The sequence below is a fragment of the Eurypyga helias genome, unplaced genomic scaffold (genome assembly GCF_000690775.1).
Source record: "Eurypyga helias isolate BGI_N326 unplaced genomic scaffold, ASM69077v1 scaffold9606, whole genome shotgun sequence".
In the NCBI taxonomy this organism is placed as follows: Eukaryota; Metazoa; Chordata; class Aves; order Eurypygiformes; family Eurypygidae; genus Eurypyga; species Eurypyga helias.
In genome coordinates, this window is record NW_010257219.1 from 4,159 (window position 1) to 24,395 (window position 20,237).

Below are 20,237 nucleotides of genomic sequence, written 5' to 3' on the forward strand. Positions count from 1 at the left end.
GGCTCTGAAGTAGTGAGTCGTGTTTGACGTCACAGAACTGCACAACAGGAGACAGGGAGATGGGCGATTATTTCTCCCCCAAATTCCTCAACGCTACAGGTTAAGGAAAGAAAATGAGGAAACAGGCTAGAGCTTACTGTACCTTCTGAGATCATTCTTCCCCTTCCTCCTACCGATAAAAAGATGTAGCATGTGAATCAAGCAACTGATTACACGATACCAACAGGGTTTAGAGGTGTTTCTAACACAGAGATGCTCTCAGAAATAATGTGGTATCAGTGATAATCAGCTAAGGATATTAACTACATCACAGCTAAACCTGGACGTTTGGTGTGGCTTTTTTCTCTGCATTAAGAACATTGTAGATCAAAAGGAAGAAACAAGAACCAGTTATTTGAAGAGCCTAGAATAGAATCTAACACATCCATTTGTTCCAAATAGGTCAACTCTGTCAACAACATAAAAAAAATCATCATCAGATTACAAAGACTTATTTTCAGCATCTTGTAACATATTCTTAGTTTAAATAGTAACAATGCATTTTTTATTATATAGCATGACAGTGGAGTACATGGTAAAAAAAAATGTCTTATTAATGACCAGGAATTAAAGCTCACAATCAAAGTGATTAAATCATATTATGTAACTAGCCACCCCAGTTTTCGATATGTTGGTTGTTCACTTACTGAACTGGCAAAAAGTTTGACATTTTGCTGCCAGCCACCCAGCCAGGGATGCACGTTACCAACGTATTGCTATGTCCTCATCAAGCGTAGTAACATGGAAAGAAGTCAGTTAACAGCAGATACGGAGTAAATAGAACAATCCCAAGAGCAACTTACCCCCGGTCTGGGCAGTGACAGGTAGATACGCTTCTCTCCTATGAAGAACACACACATTTACACCAAAATTTGTATGCAGGTTTTAAAATCAGTGGGATCAAATGCCTTACTTCATCCTTCCTTCAGTTACAGCACTATAAAAGCAAAAGTTACTTACCTGCAATTCCTCCTCTCTGCATACTACAGAGGATTGCCTCTGAACTGTTTCCCTCAGGAAGATTTCTAGTCCCCTGCATGCAGTCCGCAAGCGAGGAGGGAAAGGCTCTCCCATGATGGAGCGCCTATCGCTACATGCACTCATTTGGTTGGAAAGTACGGAACACCCAAGGGTAGCTCCATGTTGGCATGGGTTGGATGGTATGAAGTTTGGAGCCAGCAATGCCACTAGTGAGAAACACCTGGGGAGGTTTTCCCAAGTAATGCCCTCATGTTGTGCTGCACTATACATACCCCACGTGCCCCGTATTTTATAAAGGAAAAAGTTCTGCAGCGTTTTACATGCTGCGTTATTTCTTATATCCCCAGGAGCCTCAGATATTCCAAGTCTGAGAAAAACAAATGGAAGGGCAAAAACCCAATCCTTTTAGGCGTTAGCTAAAAGTGCAAGAGACGAGTTTATCAGCAGGAGGAAACAGTGCCTGGGCTAACAGCCTAGGATGAGAGCTCCAGGCACCAGAAGACTTAGTTCTCTATGAAGACATATTTATTACAACACATTCAGGAGAGGGTAGTCTGCTAGATAAAATAAACAAACTTAAGAGCTGGTGAAAAATAGATTTTACCTGAAGAAACAAAAGGCTATAATGGATATGGTACCATGTTTGCACACAGATGATGCATCTCAACAGACAACGGACAATCAACAAACCCCCCTACAACCACTGTTTTCCTCCTCTTGGATCAGCGCCTAGAGAAATCCTGCTCAGGGTCCTCGGAAGATGGTTCTCTTGCGCGCTCATCATTTTCTGAAAGTATGCTCTTTATCTCCTGACACCACGGAAAGAGCAGGAGCTCCATGTCTGGGCAACTGACTCCTTAAAAGAATATTTCAGTAAGCTGACAAGTGTCCGTCACCACTCTTGGTAAGTATGAAAAATGGGATTCTTCCCTTCTAAGATCACCCCTTTCTTTTCCTAACCCATTTTGCGAAAGATGAAACGAGCTATTGGGGCACAAACAGCTTAACTATTTCTTTCAGAATGCAGAGTTATTCAGCTATTAATGGCCCAAACATGAATCCAAGCAGCATTTCTCACTAAAGCCTGACACAAATTACGGGAAGTGATTTCCAACATCCTAAATATCAACACGTCAGCTAAAGGGCATGTAAGAGGAACGAAGAACAAAAGCTAACTTTTAAGTTCAAAGTGCTGTAGCATAAAAGATCTCCTTGGTGCTATGCAAAAACCTGTTGTAACCATGTTCAAAACACTGAAAGCTTCGACATAACAAATGGACTACAAATACATCCTGAGAGGACACGCATACTACAAGATGGGCATTCAGAAGCATGGAAACCAAATGGAAAGGGGTGGCAAACAGAAACAAGAAGAAAAAATAATTTGGTTTTGCTCTTCAAGCTGTTCCCATTACTTGGCTTTGCAAGGTTTAGCTGCTCACCATATTCAGAAAGATGAAGGATCTCACTATTTATTTCTTGGAACATTTAAAAAAAAAAAGAACAAAACACACGCACAAAACCCACCTCGCTGGGCCACAGACACCAGACCTTTCAAAAGCGCAGATCAGCTCAGGCCAGAGATAATCCTACTTCATCAGAAAATACTTAATTACATCAGTATAATCACAGAATTTATATTTGATTCCATTGACAGAAGACACATTATATTTTTCAGGTATTTAATTCCCTTAGTTTGTAAGTCAGATCTTTGCTAAAATAGCAGAACATTTTTTTGCCATATTATGATCTTACTTTTATTTATTCCAGCCTGGCTTTGGTTTTCCTAGTGTTTTCTCTAACATGTTTCTGTTTTGGTTTTTTTTTTTTTTTAATTTAAAATTAATTTTTATTATTTCATCCTTCGTACTCCAGTTTGCCACTTTCTAGTAGTTCCAGCCATGTTTTTCCCTTCAAAATGTCTCTACATCAACTTCTAAATCCAGCTTTTGATCTCGCTTTTATGTGAGAGGAGGACAGCTGCACCCCTGCTTCACCCTTCTTTCTACAACTCCAATTCCTAGATTCTGAAATTCTGATCCACGTCCCCTATTCATCAACTACAACACTCCCAAGTCCTCGTGGCCATTTCACTCCTCATAAATTAAGTGGGCAAAACAAAAGAGGGAATAAAAGGAAGTTATCTTCATAAATTATTCTCTCACTTCTGACCAAGTTACAGGGAAGCAACCAGGGGATTATTCACCTTCTTCCCCAACATGCAGAGACCAAAAAGTTAGAAGGAAAAATGGAGACTGGCTGACCCCTGACAGATTGGATCAATGAAAGGGAGTTTCATGAGGTGATTAATCTCAAAAGCTAGAATCAATCTCGGAGTGGTTTGGGTTGAAGGGGACCTTAAAGGCCACCTAGTTCCAACCCCCCTGCCATGGGCAGGGACACCTTCCACTAGACCAGGTTGCATCCAGGCAAGATGAGGCAATGCAAGAGCCTCAAAGTTAACTATCTTGCTTAAAGCAGCAGCTCTTGGCTCTCTTTGCCGCACCGTCGGCAGAGAGCAGTCCTCTCCTCAGTCTGCACTGGCCGCGCAACGCTCCCAACACCAGCATGGTGCAGAGTGGGCCTCCTCACCCTTGGATTAACAAGTATTTCAGGATCAAGCAAAAGAACTCCAGCACTGCCTCACTGCACAACTCTGCACAGCACAGACATTTTCCAAATACACGCGAGGGTTACTGGGCTGCCTTGTGTTCTCCAACCTCCCCCACCCCTGCGTGGGTCTGCACCCCCTTCCCCAAGATGAGACCACTTCTATTTGGGCATCACCTTGTGTGGTTACATTAAAACTGAGTAAAATACTGCTTCGTTCCCAAGCTAAATCTGGCTCTCCATCCCCTGAGACTTTTGAACCTCAGTATCAGAAGTACCCAATTTGCAAGAAACACTGGATATGGAGTTATGCAACTGCATAATAAAATAAGAAAATGAGTATGAACAATGTGAATCAAGCGTAATCAGAAAAATGCTTATTTTATTAGATGTGTCCAGCACATTTAGTCACCATTCAATTTTTACCTTTTAAGCTGTATTCTGAACTCTCTAACAAAGCCAAACATTTAAATTGGTAGATTGGTAGTACAAAAATACAAGTTTTTAAACTGAGGAGAAAAAAAATATATACCTTCTTACTATAATTCTATCTCTTGTTACACACGATCACAATTCTACTAGGAATAAAGCACTTGTTACGTTTTAGTCTGTAAAATAAAGACACTTTTAGCAACCTCAGCATTAAGACAACTTATCATGAGTCACGAGAAGAATAAAATCCTATAAAATAATTTTGAAACGTCACTGTGTTTGGAGGCAAGAGTTTTGTGAATGCCACCTGTCATATTTCTCAGCGAACAACCCAATAAATAAATTGAACTAAAATATTTAGCTGTCGTGTTTTCTAGGAGAGAAAAATGGCGGAAGTGGCAAGGTAACTTCGGGGTATTTTCTGGAAGCAAAAGGTGGGGTATTTGGGTGAGGTTTTTCGTTCTGGGTGGGTTTGGTTTTTTTTGGACAAGAGTCACTCTGAAGTCCAGCAAGAGAAAACAAGCAAACAAAAACATTAGCCCACAACAGAGAAGAAAACTCTGTAGAAGATGGGTGAATGTAGGAGACGAAATATTAACTGTTATCACCTCAGAAGTTAAGAAACAACGGAGATGCAGACAGGTCCCTTACTGGGCTGCGCCACATGACAAGAGATGTGATTTCTTAAGCATCGTTTTGGCAATGTAAGACCTCACGTACTCAAGGCCATATAAGGACACAAGGCTACCCCTACTATCTTACCAATGGTGTTATCAGAACACCTTAAGCTGAAGGAAGGCCAGGGAAACGAGACAAAAACAAGAAGAGACTCATCTGGCTACGCCAAAAAGGAGAAGAGACTCTTCACTGCACCCAGGCCCACACGTGCTACAGCCTCCAACATGCTCAGCAACACCTACCCAGTTTCTTCTCTCTCCTGCAAGCACTGACACTGGGCTGCCTTGCAAAATGATGCTTTGAAGAAACTGGGAAGTACCACATGCGGAAAATGTCTGTTATCTGCTGTCAGCAGCCACAAGAGAAGGGAAAGTTCCTGACTACAGGAGAGGCTGGGAATGTGTCGCAACACTTTGAGAACTATTTGTTTGGAGAGCCAAGTTTATGCTTTGCTGTGGCTGCATGATTCTCATCCTATTATTTTAAAATACAGTAATATATATGTATGTATACACACACACACACACATAGGTATATATAAGTCTTATTGTTTAACCCTGCTAGACCATAGTCTGAATATTAAAAAAAAACAAAACTGCATTATCAGCCCTGCAAAAGCCAAAGTTTTTGTAACAGAGATACTAGAGTAATACCACATTTTAAGTTGCATTATATAAAATTTAATGCTGCGTTTAAAAAGTGTCAGTATGCCTTTGGCTCCCAAAACAAACAAAAACAGCTCACTGAAAGTTAAAAGGCCCATAAACAGGAGCTCTGATTGCTACACATCTTTATATGGCATTCCAGACCAAGGTGGAAGAACAAGTAGGGTAACAATCATGTGTTTCTCAAATGCCTCAAATTCCCAATAACCTGTGCTACACACAGTTATTGTAAACCCACTCAGAATTTCAATGTATATTTTCCTTTTACAAGTCTTCAGGCTCAGACGCACATTCATCTAGTAGCCAGCAGCAACAACTTAAGATATTACTGCCCTGTGGTTGGTCGTTTACTGTCCTCACAACAAAGTTGGCAGAAAATAACTGCTTACACAAAAACCCAATCAAGTACACAAAGTTAAACTGACAAAATAAACCCTAAAACTGGAAAAAGGTCTCATGTTAATAGCAAGATGAAGTATCGTATCCTTCATAAAGTGTCATCTAACCTGAATAAGGATTTAATTTTCTGTAGCTTAGATACAAAAAAAAAAAGTCCCTGTATTTCACAAAATCTAAACTTTTAAACCTGAGTGATTTTCTTAAAAATACAAGACATTCAGTATTATAATATATTACATTCTGTGTTTATGCAGTTATAGCTTTAAGACTCAAACAAACACGTAGCCACAAGTATGACAGGCTACACTAAAGACATCATCTGAAAAAAAAATTAAGTTAGACAAAAATGAAAAAGAAAATGGCTTCCATTTTTAGGGTCAATTACCCTATGGTAAAAGTAAACACAGATTGTGGGTTTTTTTTCTTTAAGATTCCAAGGTTTTCTTCTACATGTTGTACAAATACCAATAAACTTACCAACCAGAGAAAATATCCCAAGATTGTGCAGAGTCGTCAGATTCCATCCAGGAGAAAGGACAGCAGTTTAAAAATCAAATAACTACATTCACTACATTATGAAGTGAATACAAGGCAAGCTGACAGTATAGAACACATTTATATATACATATATTCCAGAAATACAGGAAATTAAACATGTCACTCGCTTCAGGTTATATCTTGATTTGTCATGAACTGTTACATGTCCTAGACAAACCAAAAGGTGGCATCAAAGCCCTACACCCCTCATACAGGGACACGGCTGGCAGAGTTGTGTCAAATACTTTCATTTGCTATTGCTGCAACTAATCAGTGTAGAAGGTTAAACATACCTGATTATCCATGAATCAAGCTTTTACATTTCTGGTTGGTTTTCTTTGAAAAAAATACCCAGTAAGCACCCTAATTCAACATCTATACAAACCCATCATATTTGTGTATTGCCACCCAGATTGCACATCACTATACAAGATATGGGACTCTTTACTGTGCTCTTCTCTTTTTCCTAAATCACACTTAAAATTCTTAGACTACTTTTTGAAAACTACATTTTTTAATTTGTACATAGCATTCTTACCTCTTCTTCCTTCAAACACGTCATTGATTTCTCTTAGCAACATAGACATGTCACTCAGCTGAGACTCCCAGGCCTCACAAAACACCTCAAGATTTTCTTTTGCAATCTTGCTAGAGGGATGTAATGCCAGTGTTTCTGCAGCGGAAATTATCTGGACAGAGAACAAAGCATGTTCTATTGGAGGTCCTAATAAAGAGTGTTGCACGCGAGTTCACAGATGCCTCCACAGGCAAAACACAAAATTCAACTGCTGTAACTTTGCAGTGTATTCATCTGACATTTCCAGGCTTGGAGATCTTTTGTCTGCATTCTTTTAGCTACACTGAAGTGTAAGCCTTTCTTAGAACTGCTCTGAACAGTTCAACATTAGGTCTCAAAAAGCTCATCCAAGTATTTTTTGTTCATTTATGTACTGTAGAAGTGGGCAGACGAAAGCGATGCGTACCTGTGGGCCAGTGACCTGAAAAGTGTCTTCCGCATGCATACAAGTAATCTCGAGGGGCTCGGTTCCAGAAACGTGCCTCAACAAGCGACACATCTAAACATATTTTTATTAAAATATGCTTTCATTAGTAGTGAGAAAAGGTGCACATGCACAAACAGAAAGTTACTGATAGTGCTTTCAGAAATACATTGGGGACCACACAGCTACCTGTCTCTCAGGGAGGATTTACAACAAAACGGGGCTAAATCCTGACTTGGCACACATACAAAATCACCAAGAAAAAGTAAAGTCTTAATAAATAAAAATACAACAACAGTTTCACATATTTATGACTGAATAAACCTGAAGGTAATCAGATACCTATAGAACTTGGAAAAACTGTAGCATAAATGACTTCACCATAACAGGATTACTCAGCAATTAGCAACCATGTGAAAAATTTAGGCTTTCATCATCCAGGGAACTGAATTATCTTTGAGCAAAGCAGTGTCAAATTAATTTAGGGAAAAAATGCTGTTGGCTTTCACAGTAAGCACAATGTAGTCTTTTTTTTGTTAGTAAGATTAAGAGTGAACTCTGTTACTTTGTTGTTCCTTCTCAGCCCAAAGTTTTCAGATCAAAAAGAAAATTTATAAGACTGAGACAGCACATACGAAAGGAATGGGATTTGGGTTATGCCTGAAAAAAGTCAGTGTCTCATTGGAACACTAATTAGTCAAAAATGAGACATTAAAGCCAAAATTAAAAATCCACAGCATTGATCTGCCAGTCCTGGAAGTTCAAGGGTGTTACTTCTACATGTTCACACTTATGGGATGAATCCTTAAAGCCCCATATGGTATCAGATTTTTTTAGAAGTGCAGGAGTAGTAGATGCCATGCAAGCATAGCTTCTAGCATCACCACGTTCCAGATCTGAATGATCTTTCTATCTCCTACTGGTACAGTTACTTCTGCTCGCCTCTGAGACGAGAGAGCAACAAGGCATACGTGGCAGACATCCTCTCCACAGGCACTCCTCCAAAGAGCCACAATCTCTCAGCCACCTTGGGAGTCCTGTTTGTTCACGTATGTGTGGACACTACCATAAGGAACCATCAGTGTATTGGTACATGAAACATACACACTGCTTTTTATGGAGGAGAAGAGATTTTCAGTGGCACTCTGCTGACTGACAAGAACTACACAAAAATCTTTAAAACAGTCAAATTCAGTGGATTAAGAAACTTAATGTTACATTCCCAGCATTCTTAAAACATGTCTTTGGGTTGAGCTGTTGCTGAATTCCTACTGCTTGAAAGAAAAAGGTTATAATCTCTACTTGGATCTAGAAATCAATTTTTAATGAGTATTTTAGCCTCACTATGTACATAGAGTTAATACAGAGTTAAACGAGTTTGAGTCTGGGTCCAGGAGAATTGGATAAGACTGTACATCCCTTCAACAACTGTAAGCCACTGTGACACCCTCTGGCTCAGCCATACCAAGAACAACACAAATTAAACACTGTATTAGGAAAATAAAATAAAAATCACCAAAAAAACCCTTCCCAAACCTTCCCAAAGAATAAACTATGACAAATCCAGCCACTAATTTTCTAAGTGCCTTAGGAAATGAAAGCAGCCATGAACTCACCTCAACAAGTTGTTCCTTCTGCTCTGACAGCTTGCAAGTATATTCTGCTACAGCTTCAAGATTTCCCTCTACTCCTGTGATTTTTAATGCTTTGAGAACCATATGATCCGTATGGTATTTTAGTAGATCTGCTGCTAGAGATGTTGCTGCACTGTGGACCTGGAGTAGCATTAAAAGGAGAGAGAAACCTTAGAAGAAAAAAAAACCACCCATGCACCCAGTACAGAGTCAAATAAACTTCAGAAACAGATGGATTTTTCTAAGACACAGAAAATTCACTGCCCTGAAAGCTCATGCACAGCCTGCCCATAACCTGGGGCTTTAATTCTTCAATTGTTATTAGAAGTAAAAAATAAAATTCACTGCACACACACAAAAACACCCCAAAAAACCCACCACCCACACCACACAAAAATCACCCCACCCAAAAACACCCCACCACAACCAGATAGGAAGACAAACAAACGAACAGCTGGGTAAAACAAGGACATGAAGTTATCACACTGCTGCTTTGATTAACGCTACAGCTGGGGAAAAAACACAGGTGTGTGAATATGGGGGGCACCAAGTTCGGCATAAGCACAGTGGCCACCCCAGTTCCCGTGAAGAACACACATTAACAGAATCAGACTGAAGCCCCACAGCATCTGCGTGTAAAACAACATTAGGTTCCTATGAATCAATTGTATTCTCCGTGATGCAAAGAAAAGCTCAAATATATCAACTCGTGACACAGCCTTAGAAAAGGAAAACACATCTTTCCTGCAAGGAGACTGAAGCTGGGATGGGCCTTGGACCTCTCCCTCCACACCCAAGCAGCAGGGAGAAGCTTCCCCTTGCAACACATTCCTAAATCCAGGCGCACTTTCAGACCCACGGATCTGCTGAAACTGTGCTGTGAAGGGTGTTGCTAGTTCTAGTGACTAGTTACAGCAGGTTTACCTACACCCTGTGATCAGCCCTGTTTTAAAAAACATAGGTAAAAACCAAATAGCAACCTGGTTTAGAAGTAGCAGAGCATTCTTAGTTTTCCTTATCTGTGTAAGACTGAGGGGTCTGGTAATACCATACTCACTTTGCGGGACTGCACCGAATATACGACAGGCTTAGCTGTTCAAGAAAAAAACTTGTTTTTTCAAGTTTCTATGAACGCAACAAGTTTGAAATTGTGACACTGACAGGCCTTGACTCTGTAAGGAAGACAATGTTTACTAAAACTATGTGTATTTTTTGTCTTTGCTGGACTCTACCTATTTTTGCCCCCTCTCCCTTTCCCTGCCAGCAATTTTTATGCAGTCCAGAAATAAGAAGGTTTTGGGGTTGTTTTGTTTTGTTTTTAATTTCATGAAAGAAACCTAAATTGTTCCCTCAAAACCAGCTGCTACTGGTTGTTGTTTTGTTTGTTTGTTTTCTTAAGAAAAAAAGCTGTGACAACCTGTTGAAAACTAAATAAATAGTGTTGTTCGCATGCCAGTAAAAATTAGCACAAACTACTAATCTCAGAAATTAAGTCTGATCTGAAGAAAGGATACATGCAAGGCTTGTAATGTTTTGTTAAGAGTAGGAACTGGCAGTTCTCATTTATATACAGTCTACATAGGGATTACCTTTTCATTAGAGAGTCTTTTCATCCTGATCTAAAAATGGAATTTATTTTACTTAGTGCTGTCTCTGACCATTAGCAGGAAAATCATCTCAAGGAAGGAACACACCTCTTGTTTCCTCCATAAAGTGACACAGATGTGAAACAGCTACTTTTACAGCCTCATTAGGCTGTCTTCTGTCCTCCGCCACCCATGCTCCTGAAAAACGTTTTAATCAGAGTCACAATATTTACATTTCACCATTGGGGAGTCTGGTTGCTGAGTGACACACTGCAGCACCCACATCAGAATGACAGGACAGTCTCTCAGCCATGTACAGAAACATGGCTGCTCTGGAATCAATCCAATCACTACACTGAGAACATAGAAAATTAATAGCACTCCAAATTTGCTAACAAAGTAGCATTAATCCTATGCATTTTAAAAAAGCTCTTACAAAGCAAGTTTTCATACTCTATAGGTCACCAAAGCAAGTCACAGAGAACTTGGTATGTGCTAGTTTAGAAACCCACACCCCTGCAATTTGCTCCACAATTTCTAAAAGAGCGTGCTATGTGTTCAACTGCCCTGCTTTTAATATGGAGCTACTTCAGAGGCCACAGGTAACCCGCTATTTTGTACTTTATGCCACCTGTCAGCTGGTTTGCAGAAGGTAATTTTCTGTTATAGTCACTTGACAACCTTCTTTTAACTTAAGCGTGCTAGGTCTGCGGTCTTTGTTGCAGAGATTTTCATAAATAGAAACGTGTGGGCAGGACAATGTGGTAAGATTTACATTTATGAAGCTGCAAGAAAATATTAGATATTAATGCTTTCTTCCACATACTATATTCTAGCCACCTTTGGCTTTATGATCCATGCAACTACATAGTCACATACTATTTTGACTGGGAAACCTTCCTCCTCATTCAGCACACAGGAGTGTTGTTACTTAAAAGGATGATCTTAAAGCAGCTGAATGTCACTCTGGAAAAGCTCTGCTACTGAATTCCTAAACAATGGCAACCAAAAAACCAACCAAACCTATTCAAACTGCACAAATTAAGTACCCTTCGTTTTCTGAGAGCCCAACGCACCACCTGACAGCAAAAGCACAAAGCACCTAACTGCAACTGAAATAGATTCAAGTCACAGATTGAACCTGCAGGACAGCTGCAGGAGTTACAGAACTGCAATTTTCATAGAGTCATAGAATGGTTTGGGTTGGAAGGGACCTTAAAGATCATCTAGTTCCAATCCTCCTGCCATGGGCAGGGAAACCCCCTACCAGACCAGGCTGCCCAATGCCCCATTGTCTGGAAAGCAAAATTTCTCATCTTGCCTCTATTAAAAGATATGCAGCATGACTTTGGGAGCAGATGAGGTTTTCCAGTTACAGCAGCTGAGAGCTTGGTCTAAGCAAGTTCACCATATTTCTCTAACATCTTTTCACTGCTCTGTAACCTAGTACTGAAACCGTCACTGCCCTTGGTGCTCCCTTCTCCAACTGTTTAAAGGAATGGTAATATGAAGCAGTTGAAAAGACATTTACAAGTATTTCAGAAGCTGCCAGAAACTCTTTATTTGGCTCAAATCTGTGGAACAGACAAGGCACCAATGCTGTTAGTGTGGGGGGGAAGGACCCTGATCAGCAAAGTGCAGTCCATCCCATGGACCAAACGAGACAACTATCTCATATGTGTAAGGTGAGAGAATGCTTGTGTTTAGGAAAAGAACGATTTACAACACACTTACACAGCTGCTGTCTAGAAAAATACTCAAGTATAAGGCACTATCATAACACACTGCTATAGAAATCAACAGAACAGGTTAAGTACAAACAAACAGCAAATGTAATTTATTCATTTAAGCACACACTAGCAAGAAAAAGTATTAAACCAGTGATGACTGCATCCCCAAGGAAAGCTTAGCACTTAGATTTAACATAATAATTATATGTAGTATTTACTTCCAAATACTTCCTTTAATTATTGTCAGAATTAGCGACGAGCCTACATATCCAACAGTTCTCTAATCAGTCATAAGGACGGACACAGAAGATGACTCCGTACTAGCCCCCAGATATAATTCTGATTTAGCTACTCTTGTCTATAAAGAGATACTAGCCTTTTTGGGTACAGGATCCTATTTTACAACTTGATATACAACAAGGAGGGAATCCAAGCTTTTATTCAGTTTATGCTTGCTTAAACTAGATTTACCTCTCTTTTAAGTTCATTCATGCACTGGCATGTTTTCAAAATGGCTACTTCCAAGTCCTCCATGAGATCCTTTGTCTTCTGGTTTTGCTACAAGCCAAAAAGCAACCGACAAAATGTTATACAGAACCCCAGAAAATCCCCCTTTCACATCATGTGGCATTACTGCAAGTTGCTTTATAAGATAGCCTTTTCCTTCTAGATTCAGTGTTTTCATCTGCACATCCTCTGTATATTTTACTTGAAAAGTATTTTATAGAAACATTTATCACCAAATCAAATCTAAAAAAAAAACCAGTGATGCTAACTAATCACCTGTTTCAGTTCAACAGGAATATAATTCTGAACCAGTGAGGTTTTTTCGCCAGGAAAAGGGTTTTCTTAAGCTTTACAACTTAAAAATGTCTAATCATCTTAGAGTAAATTTAAGGCTTTTTTTTTAATATAAACACCCTTTTAAAATAAAGTTGTACCCAAAAGATTATACCAAATGTTCTATATTGAATTACAAAAAGGTTCCTTAAAGCATGCTTGTTAAGATTTGAGATCTTTACCTAATTTAAACAAGTACAGTAGACAGCAACACTCCGTTGAGCTAGCCTCAAGACAGAGCTCCCACTTCTGCAAATAGCACTTATCTATGGAACAACCCAAATGTGAGGAGATACGCATTGGGAAAAGTATTACGTGATTTTGCATTCTCTTCCGAAATACACTGGAAACAATTATCCTAGGTGGGAGCATTAACATGGCCATAGCTGCAAAAACATTAGCAGAGTCTAAATTAACAGACACACATATATATGTGTGGGTATAGACAGACTCTCCCCTCCGTTTTATTAAAAGGAAGAGCACCCACCCAAGCAAATATGATAATTTTCTCCGGTATTCTTATCTGTTCCAAGTCTCAAAGCTACCTGTCCCTCAAATCTAATGCTTTAAGTAAATTGTGCATAATTGTAACATCACAAAAAACATTTTTAACACCAGGAGGATAATATTTTACACTCACTGGAGTGTTTTTATTCTTTCACTTAATTTGAACATTTTTCCTCCCCTCACCTTTTGTTTTTTCTAGATACAAGTGAAGGAATTTTCTATCCAAAATAAGATTACAGGTAAACCTAAAACACCATGGCAGTTTGTGATCTCATGATCTTGAACATAACACAGGAAGGATTTCAGAAACATGTAAAAATTCAGTCAACAGGACTAGATTATCTGTGGTGCTCCAGCTAGTTTTCACTCACACACAATCATACGAACAAGAACAGATCGGTTATGTCAGCCTAATTTAGACTTGGCTGAGGTTACAAGACACTTCTGTTTTAAAATACACTTTTCACTGAAGACACAGTTATTCTGCTTGCTAAAAGGAAGTATGGTGAGAGGCAAGCAAGACAACTGGGCATCCCAATAGCTTTAATGTGGTCATGTATTCCCAGTGCATGATTTTATTTTATTTTTAAATCAGCAATCCCACTTGAATAACATTAAGTCCCTCAGAAAATATTCACCATCCAACAAAGCTGCTGAGTGGAAACTGAAAAGCCACCTCAGCGAGCTGATGCTATTTATCTGCTTACTGCATCTCTGTCACAGCTAGGCTGGGTTATTATTATTATATTAACGAAAATACATAATACATAAGCACACGTGCATGCCCAAGTATTTTCATGGATCATTTATATGCATAATCTTGTACTAGGCTCCTATTTCTATCACCTGAAGTGTAGCTCATAAGTTATCTAGAGGTGATCACTTTCAACCAGTAACAGCTCTGAAATGCCCAAGTGTACTGGTTTTGGCTGGGATAGAGGTAATATTCTTCATGGTATATGCTGTTTTGGGTTTGTGGTAAAACCAGTATTGATAACACATTAACTATTGCTGAGCAGTGCTTATACAGAGTCAAGGCCTTTCTGCTTCTAACAGCGTCCCACAGTGAGCACGCTGGGGGTGCACAAGAAGTTGGGAAGGGACACAGCTATCAGCCAGGATAGCTGACTCCAACTGACCAAAGGGATATTCCATACCATAAAACATCATGCTCAGCATATAAAGCTGGGGGAAGTAGAAAGAAGGGGTGATGTTAGGAGTAGTGCCATTTGTCTTCCCAAGTCACCACTGTATGTGATGGATCCCTGCTTTCTTGGAGATGGCTGAATACCTGCCTGCCGATGGGAAGTGGTGAATGAATTCCATGTTGTGCTGTGCCTGCATGCATGGCTTTTGCTTTCCCTATTAAACTGTCTTTATCCCAACCCATGAGTTTTCTCACTTTTACTCTTCTGATTCTCCCCCCGTCCCACTGGCAGGCAGTAAGCGGCTCTGCGGGGCTTGGCTGCCCACCAGGGCTAACCTCCAACACCAAGATAAACACAGTATTAGTTTATCACAGCTATGGTATTCTATGCAGTTACTACTCTATTTGTGTCATATCTGTAGTAACAGCAGGGTATTATCAGTAAGATTCATATGCTCCTCAGACCGCACGGCTGCATTAAGAACACCTGACTGCTGCATCAGCTTCAGATAAAAGGAACAAAAATGCTTTCCCGTAAGTAACACATTCAGTGAAGTACGTATCTTATGCTAGTACACATCTGCCATAGTTCAGTGTTGGTAAGATTTTGTGCTGTGTCTTTCCCCAGGAACAAGACTGAAAGCAAGTCAGCATCAGAAACAAAAACTGCGTTTTCCACCTCTGCTTTTCCTCCCCCTTTTGCACATATCTCTTCCAGGAACAAGGTAACACAAATAACAGAGGGAGGCTTAATACAGCTTCATGAAAATTAGGCTACCAACACTAGTAGCCTAATATAGCCATTTAAAAAAAAAAAAATAGGAAAAAAATCAACAGAGCAATACCCCTGGAGCAGGGGGAGGACAGAACACACTGAAGATGCTGAAGCACAGAACAAACTCTGGCTTCCTTGATCAGCTCTCACTGCGAGGAATACACACAGTTCTCTCTTCCTAGACCTGAAGAAACACTGCATTAAAAATTTCTTTCCAAAGTAGAGGTGAAAAGATTTACTTTGCTAAAAAGCTCTTACAGCTTGCATCCACACTGAAACCAGCTGCTCTAGTTCCATTTTAGCCTGTTTAGACAGCTCCAAAATGTGTTCTCTGTGCTCATGGCTGGTATAGGCAGAGTCTGTGAAGTCCTCTGTATGTTCCAGGATAACTTCCAGCATCGTTGAAAGATTCTCTTTTGAGAGAAAATAAAGATTCTCACGAAGACCCTCCACCTTATTCTGAAAAAGAAACGTATCAATTTCTTGAGAATTTGTGATTATACAGTTACGATGCAAATGTAGAAAGCAGATGCATCGTTTCACATTTTATTTTTCTCTCAGTGCTTTTTATTACTATTCACTTATTTTCAAATTAATCCCACAATTTTCTTCTATTCAGACATCCAGTTTAGGCTTTGGTGGTGGGGTTTTTTTGTTGTTGGTTTGGGTTTTTTTGTTTGTTTGTTTTTTAATGTGATAATACCATCATCAAATTACTAACCACTCCTAAGAAGTAACAGCAAATACTTATTGACAGCAGGAGAACAGTAAGGTTTCTAAGTTCAGTAAGTTTCAAAAATTAATTATGTATTCAGATTTTGTTTGATCTTTACAAATTTTTCCACATGCATATAATGTATTTTGAGTATTTTTCTAAAAACTTACATATAGCAAATGAACACTTTGAGGCACTTCACAAAAATGTCAATCAAATTCAAAGGGGCAGCATGAAAAATAAGTAATAATAATTTTTTTAATAAGTGACAGACTCCAAAGAAATGAAACGTGATTGTTCATTAACTGTGCTTAACTGAGTATGTAATTTAGAAGAGCTTTTGTCAGGCAAAATAGACTGAGCTATGAGTTGCAATTTCAATTCACAACCTTTGAATGACATTAATTTCTTAAGCTCACTCTTAAATGTTTGGATTAATATTTGTGTGTGCAGTTTCAAAAATACTATCAATTATGAAGCAAGAATTCTTCAGCAGCTACTGAAATGAAGTTCTGATTGCTATCCTGATACTTGACTTAATTCAACGTCCAAGGCTTCACCTCAACAAAACATCAGAGCTCTGAATGGATTCTGATCTAGGAGGAGCCGGCAAGTGTCAGGTGTTTTGGCAAGACAATGAAATATGAGCCAGCAGTGTGCCCAGGTGGCCAAGAAGGCCAATGGCATCCTGGCCTGCGACAGGAACAGTGTGGTCAGCAGGAGTAGGGAAGTGATTGTCCCCTGTACAGGGCACTGGTGAGGCTGCACCTCCGAATCCTGGTGTCAGTTTTGGGCCCCTCACTGCAAGAAAGACACTGAGGTGCTGGAGCGTGCCCAGAGAAGGCAACAGAGCTGGGGAAGGGTCTGGAGCACAAGTCCTGTGAGAAGAGGCTGGGAGAGCTGGGGGTGTTCAGCCTGGAGAAGAGGAGGCTGAGGGGAGACCTTATCGCTCTCTACAACTGTCTGGAAGGAGGTTGTAGGGAGGCGGATGCTGGTCTGTTCTCCCAGGTAACTGGTGACAGGACAAGAGGAAATGGCCCCAAGTTGTGTCAGGGGAGGTTTAAATTAGATATTAGGAAAAACTTCTTCACTGAAAGAGTGGTCTGGCATTGGAACAAGCTGCCCAGGGAAGTGGTAGGGTCACCATCCCTGGGGTGTTCAAGGAGCGTGTAGACGTGGCTCTCGAGGACATGGTCTAGTGGGTCTGGCAGTGTTGTTTGATGGTTGGACTGGATGAGCTTATAGGGCTTTTCCAAACTTAGTGATTCTGTGAAATTATAACCAGCTCTTGTCAGATTATCCAACATTTTGGGACAGTTATTTAAGTTACACTGCAGAAAAGATGCAGCTCCATCATTCGGAATTTAAAAAAAAAATATTCAAAATTCTAGTTTTGAGGTGATTTATTAAGCTGTAGGAAGCAATACTATTTCTATTCTTACCTTGAATTCTTTGATGCCAGAATATATACTGATGGGAGCCATTTCATTTTCTCCGTTTGGTCTAGAGTCAGTTACAATTTCTATTACCTGTTCCAAAGCTAATCTCATCCGATGAAAAACTCCATCTTTGTTTATACGAGCCGATTCACAGTCTGGATGCCTCAGACAAGTCTTTTTAAAGAAAGCAAAGTAAGTATTATGAAAGAATACACATGCAGTATAGCAAAATGAATGCTTCCTGCTAAGCCAAGTCTAAACAACATGTGAGAATACGATAAATTCCTTCTGTTAAACTGCTACTGTGTTAAGTAGGACTCACAGCATAACTCTACAGAACAAAGATTTTACTCCTACACCCTTCAGCTGAGAGGGTGTAAGAGTGAAGAAAAACAAGAGTTAAAAAAAAGGCTGCGAAAGAAGAGTGATCTATCCTGCCAGATGCCACGCTCTGATTTGTCCAAGTGTGCTGGGAGAGAGTTAATTTTCTTCACAGTAGTGACTATGAGGCTGTGTTTTGGGTTTGTGCCGAGGAGAACACTGATAACTGGTATTTTCAGTCGTTGCTAAGGAGTGTTTGTATCAAGTCAAGGACTTTTTCAGGTTCTGACACTGCACCTGTATTCCCAGCTTTTTCACTACAAGAAGCTGGGGAGGACATAGCCAGGACAGCTGACACAAACTGACCAAAAAAACATTTCATTCCTTAAAACATCATGCTTAGTATGTACACTGGTGGTGGGACAGGGGCCATGTTGGTTAGTTGGCTCTTGTTTTCCCTCTGGCTTGCTGGGGCTCACTTTGACTCTCGTGTGATCTCTGACTCTCAGTACTTTGAACCTGGCTGTGTATCAGCTGGCAGGCAGTAAGCAATCGTATAATTTATTTTATTTTCCATTATTTTAATTGCATATTATTAGTAGTACTGGTAGTATAATTTTCATTGCATATTATCAGTAGTAATATTAATATTAGTATTGTCAATATTATTAGTATCACCGCTTTATTCGTTTATATTCCATTATTAAACTGTTCTTATCTCAACCTGCAAGTTTCCTTTTCTTTTCCTCTGATTCTCCTCCTCCACTAGACGAGGGGAGAGGTGAGCGAGCAGCTGTGTGGTACTTAGTTGCCGGCTGGAATTAAACCATGACACCAAGTTGTGTAGGAGCATGCATATTCACTCACCTTTGAAGCAGTCAGGAGCATCATGGTGCACTTCTCAAGAACAGCCCTAGATGCTGCCATTCTAGCCTTTTTTTTCTCGTCCTTCAAATCCTAAACACCAAAAATAAAAAATGACCTGAATATTAGACAAAAAAGTTAACTGCTTGTGAGACTGGAAAAAGGAAAATTCTTGCACATGGATGGATTGTGAGAAAGCTCCTTTATGTCTGACAACTGCTATTTTCAGCAGAGCTCATGATCTAGAAGTTGCTTTTCAGACAGTTTTTAATTTATGCATTTATTCTTGGCTCTATTCAATTCAGATTTCAAAGCAGGAAGATCTCAGAGATACAGACCATGTTATGTAAACTGTCACTAATTTAGCTATCATATAGCATTATTCATAAAACAAAAAAATAAGCGGGGAAAAAACACCTGACTAAAAAATATTTTCTGAAATGGTGGGAGGGTAAAGCAGAGGCACCAGCTTTTTGGCTTTTTATCGTACTGAAGTGAATACCAGATAAACCTTTTTTTCTACTTGGGTGTTATTTTTACTATATGCCAGTAATAAAGAAAGTTTTAACAGGCTAAAAAAGTAACTCTTCTGTAGAAAGGCACTAAATACAGGAACTTTTCAAGAACACTCCAGGGAGAGGGATATACCTGCAAAACCAAAACTATATCCCCAGAAAAGTCCATGAAAAAGGGAAGAATTTAGAGTCCAAATAGGGATGGAGGAAGGGAGGGGAAAAAGGCAAGATATTAATCCCTCAATGTCTAATAGTCTAACAAGAGGAAGAACATACAAAGCGACAGCCAAGATCATCTCAATAGTAGCAAAGATAGCTGAGTGCTATTTGAATGTTACACAAGTAACTGAATGGGACCAGCTGAAAGTGATTCCATTTTACAGGATGGAATTAAGATTAATTTGGTCTAGATCAGAAAAGAAAAAAAAAAAACACCAAAAAACCAAACAACACAAAAGACACCCAAACCAAATAAATCACTGCAGTGGTCCATTTTGATATTTTTATTAAAAAAAAAATCTTAATTAGAAACTACAGAAAATTTTTAAGATCAAGACCACCGCATTACAAAAACTACCACCACAACACACACACCAAAACACACCCCACCATAGCACATTTCTGAAATCCTGACGTTACATTCTAATAAATCTGTGCACACTCAAGAGTTTGACTTTCTGGCTTACTTCATTATAATTACGCTAAGGAAAATAGCTTGAGGAATGTTTCCTCCCAATAAAACTAACAATGCCACATGCCTACACATTGTAAGGTCAGCCTATCAAAGTCCTGACAATTTAAAAAGTACAACAAAGCACTCTT

General features: G+C 39.5%; 1 protein-coding gene across 1 annotated transcript in view; it reads right to left on the minus strand.

Moving 5' to 3' along the window:
- Window positions 1-20,237, minus strand: part of CTNNAL1 (catenin (cadherin-associated protein), alpha-like 1) — a gene marked incomplete at its 3' end in the record, with an annotated part of 50,218 nt that overhangs the window by 3,267 nt on the left and 26,714 nt on the right. Inside the window, exons 5-12 of the mRNA XM_010153942.1 lie at window positions 18,904-18,993; window positions 17,719-17,889; window positions 15,820-16,020; window positions 12,764-12,850; window positions 8,959-9,117; window positions 7,325-7,417; window positions 6,880-7,030; window positions 843-880 (exon numbers count right to left, since the gene is read on the minus strand). Coding sequence (XP_010152244.1) covers window positions 843-880; window positions 6,880-7,030; window positions 7,325-7,417; window positions 8,959-9,117; window positions 12,764-12,850; window positions 15,820-16,020; window positions 17,719-17,889; window positions 18,904-18,993 — 990 coding nt within the window. The remainder of the gene's footprint in view (window positions 1-842; window positions 881-6,879; window positions 7,031-7,324; window positions 7,418-8,958; window positions 9,118-12,763; window positions 12,851-15,819; window positions 16,021-17,718; window positions 17,890-18,903; window positions 18,994-20,237) is intronic.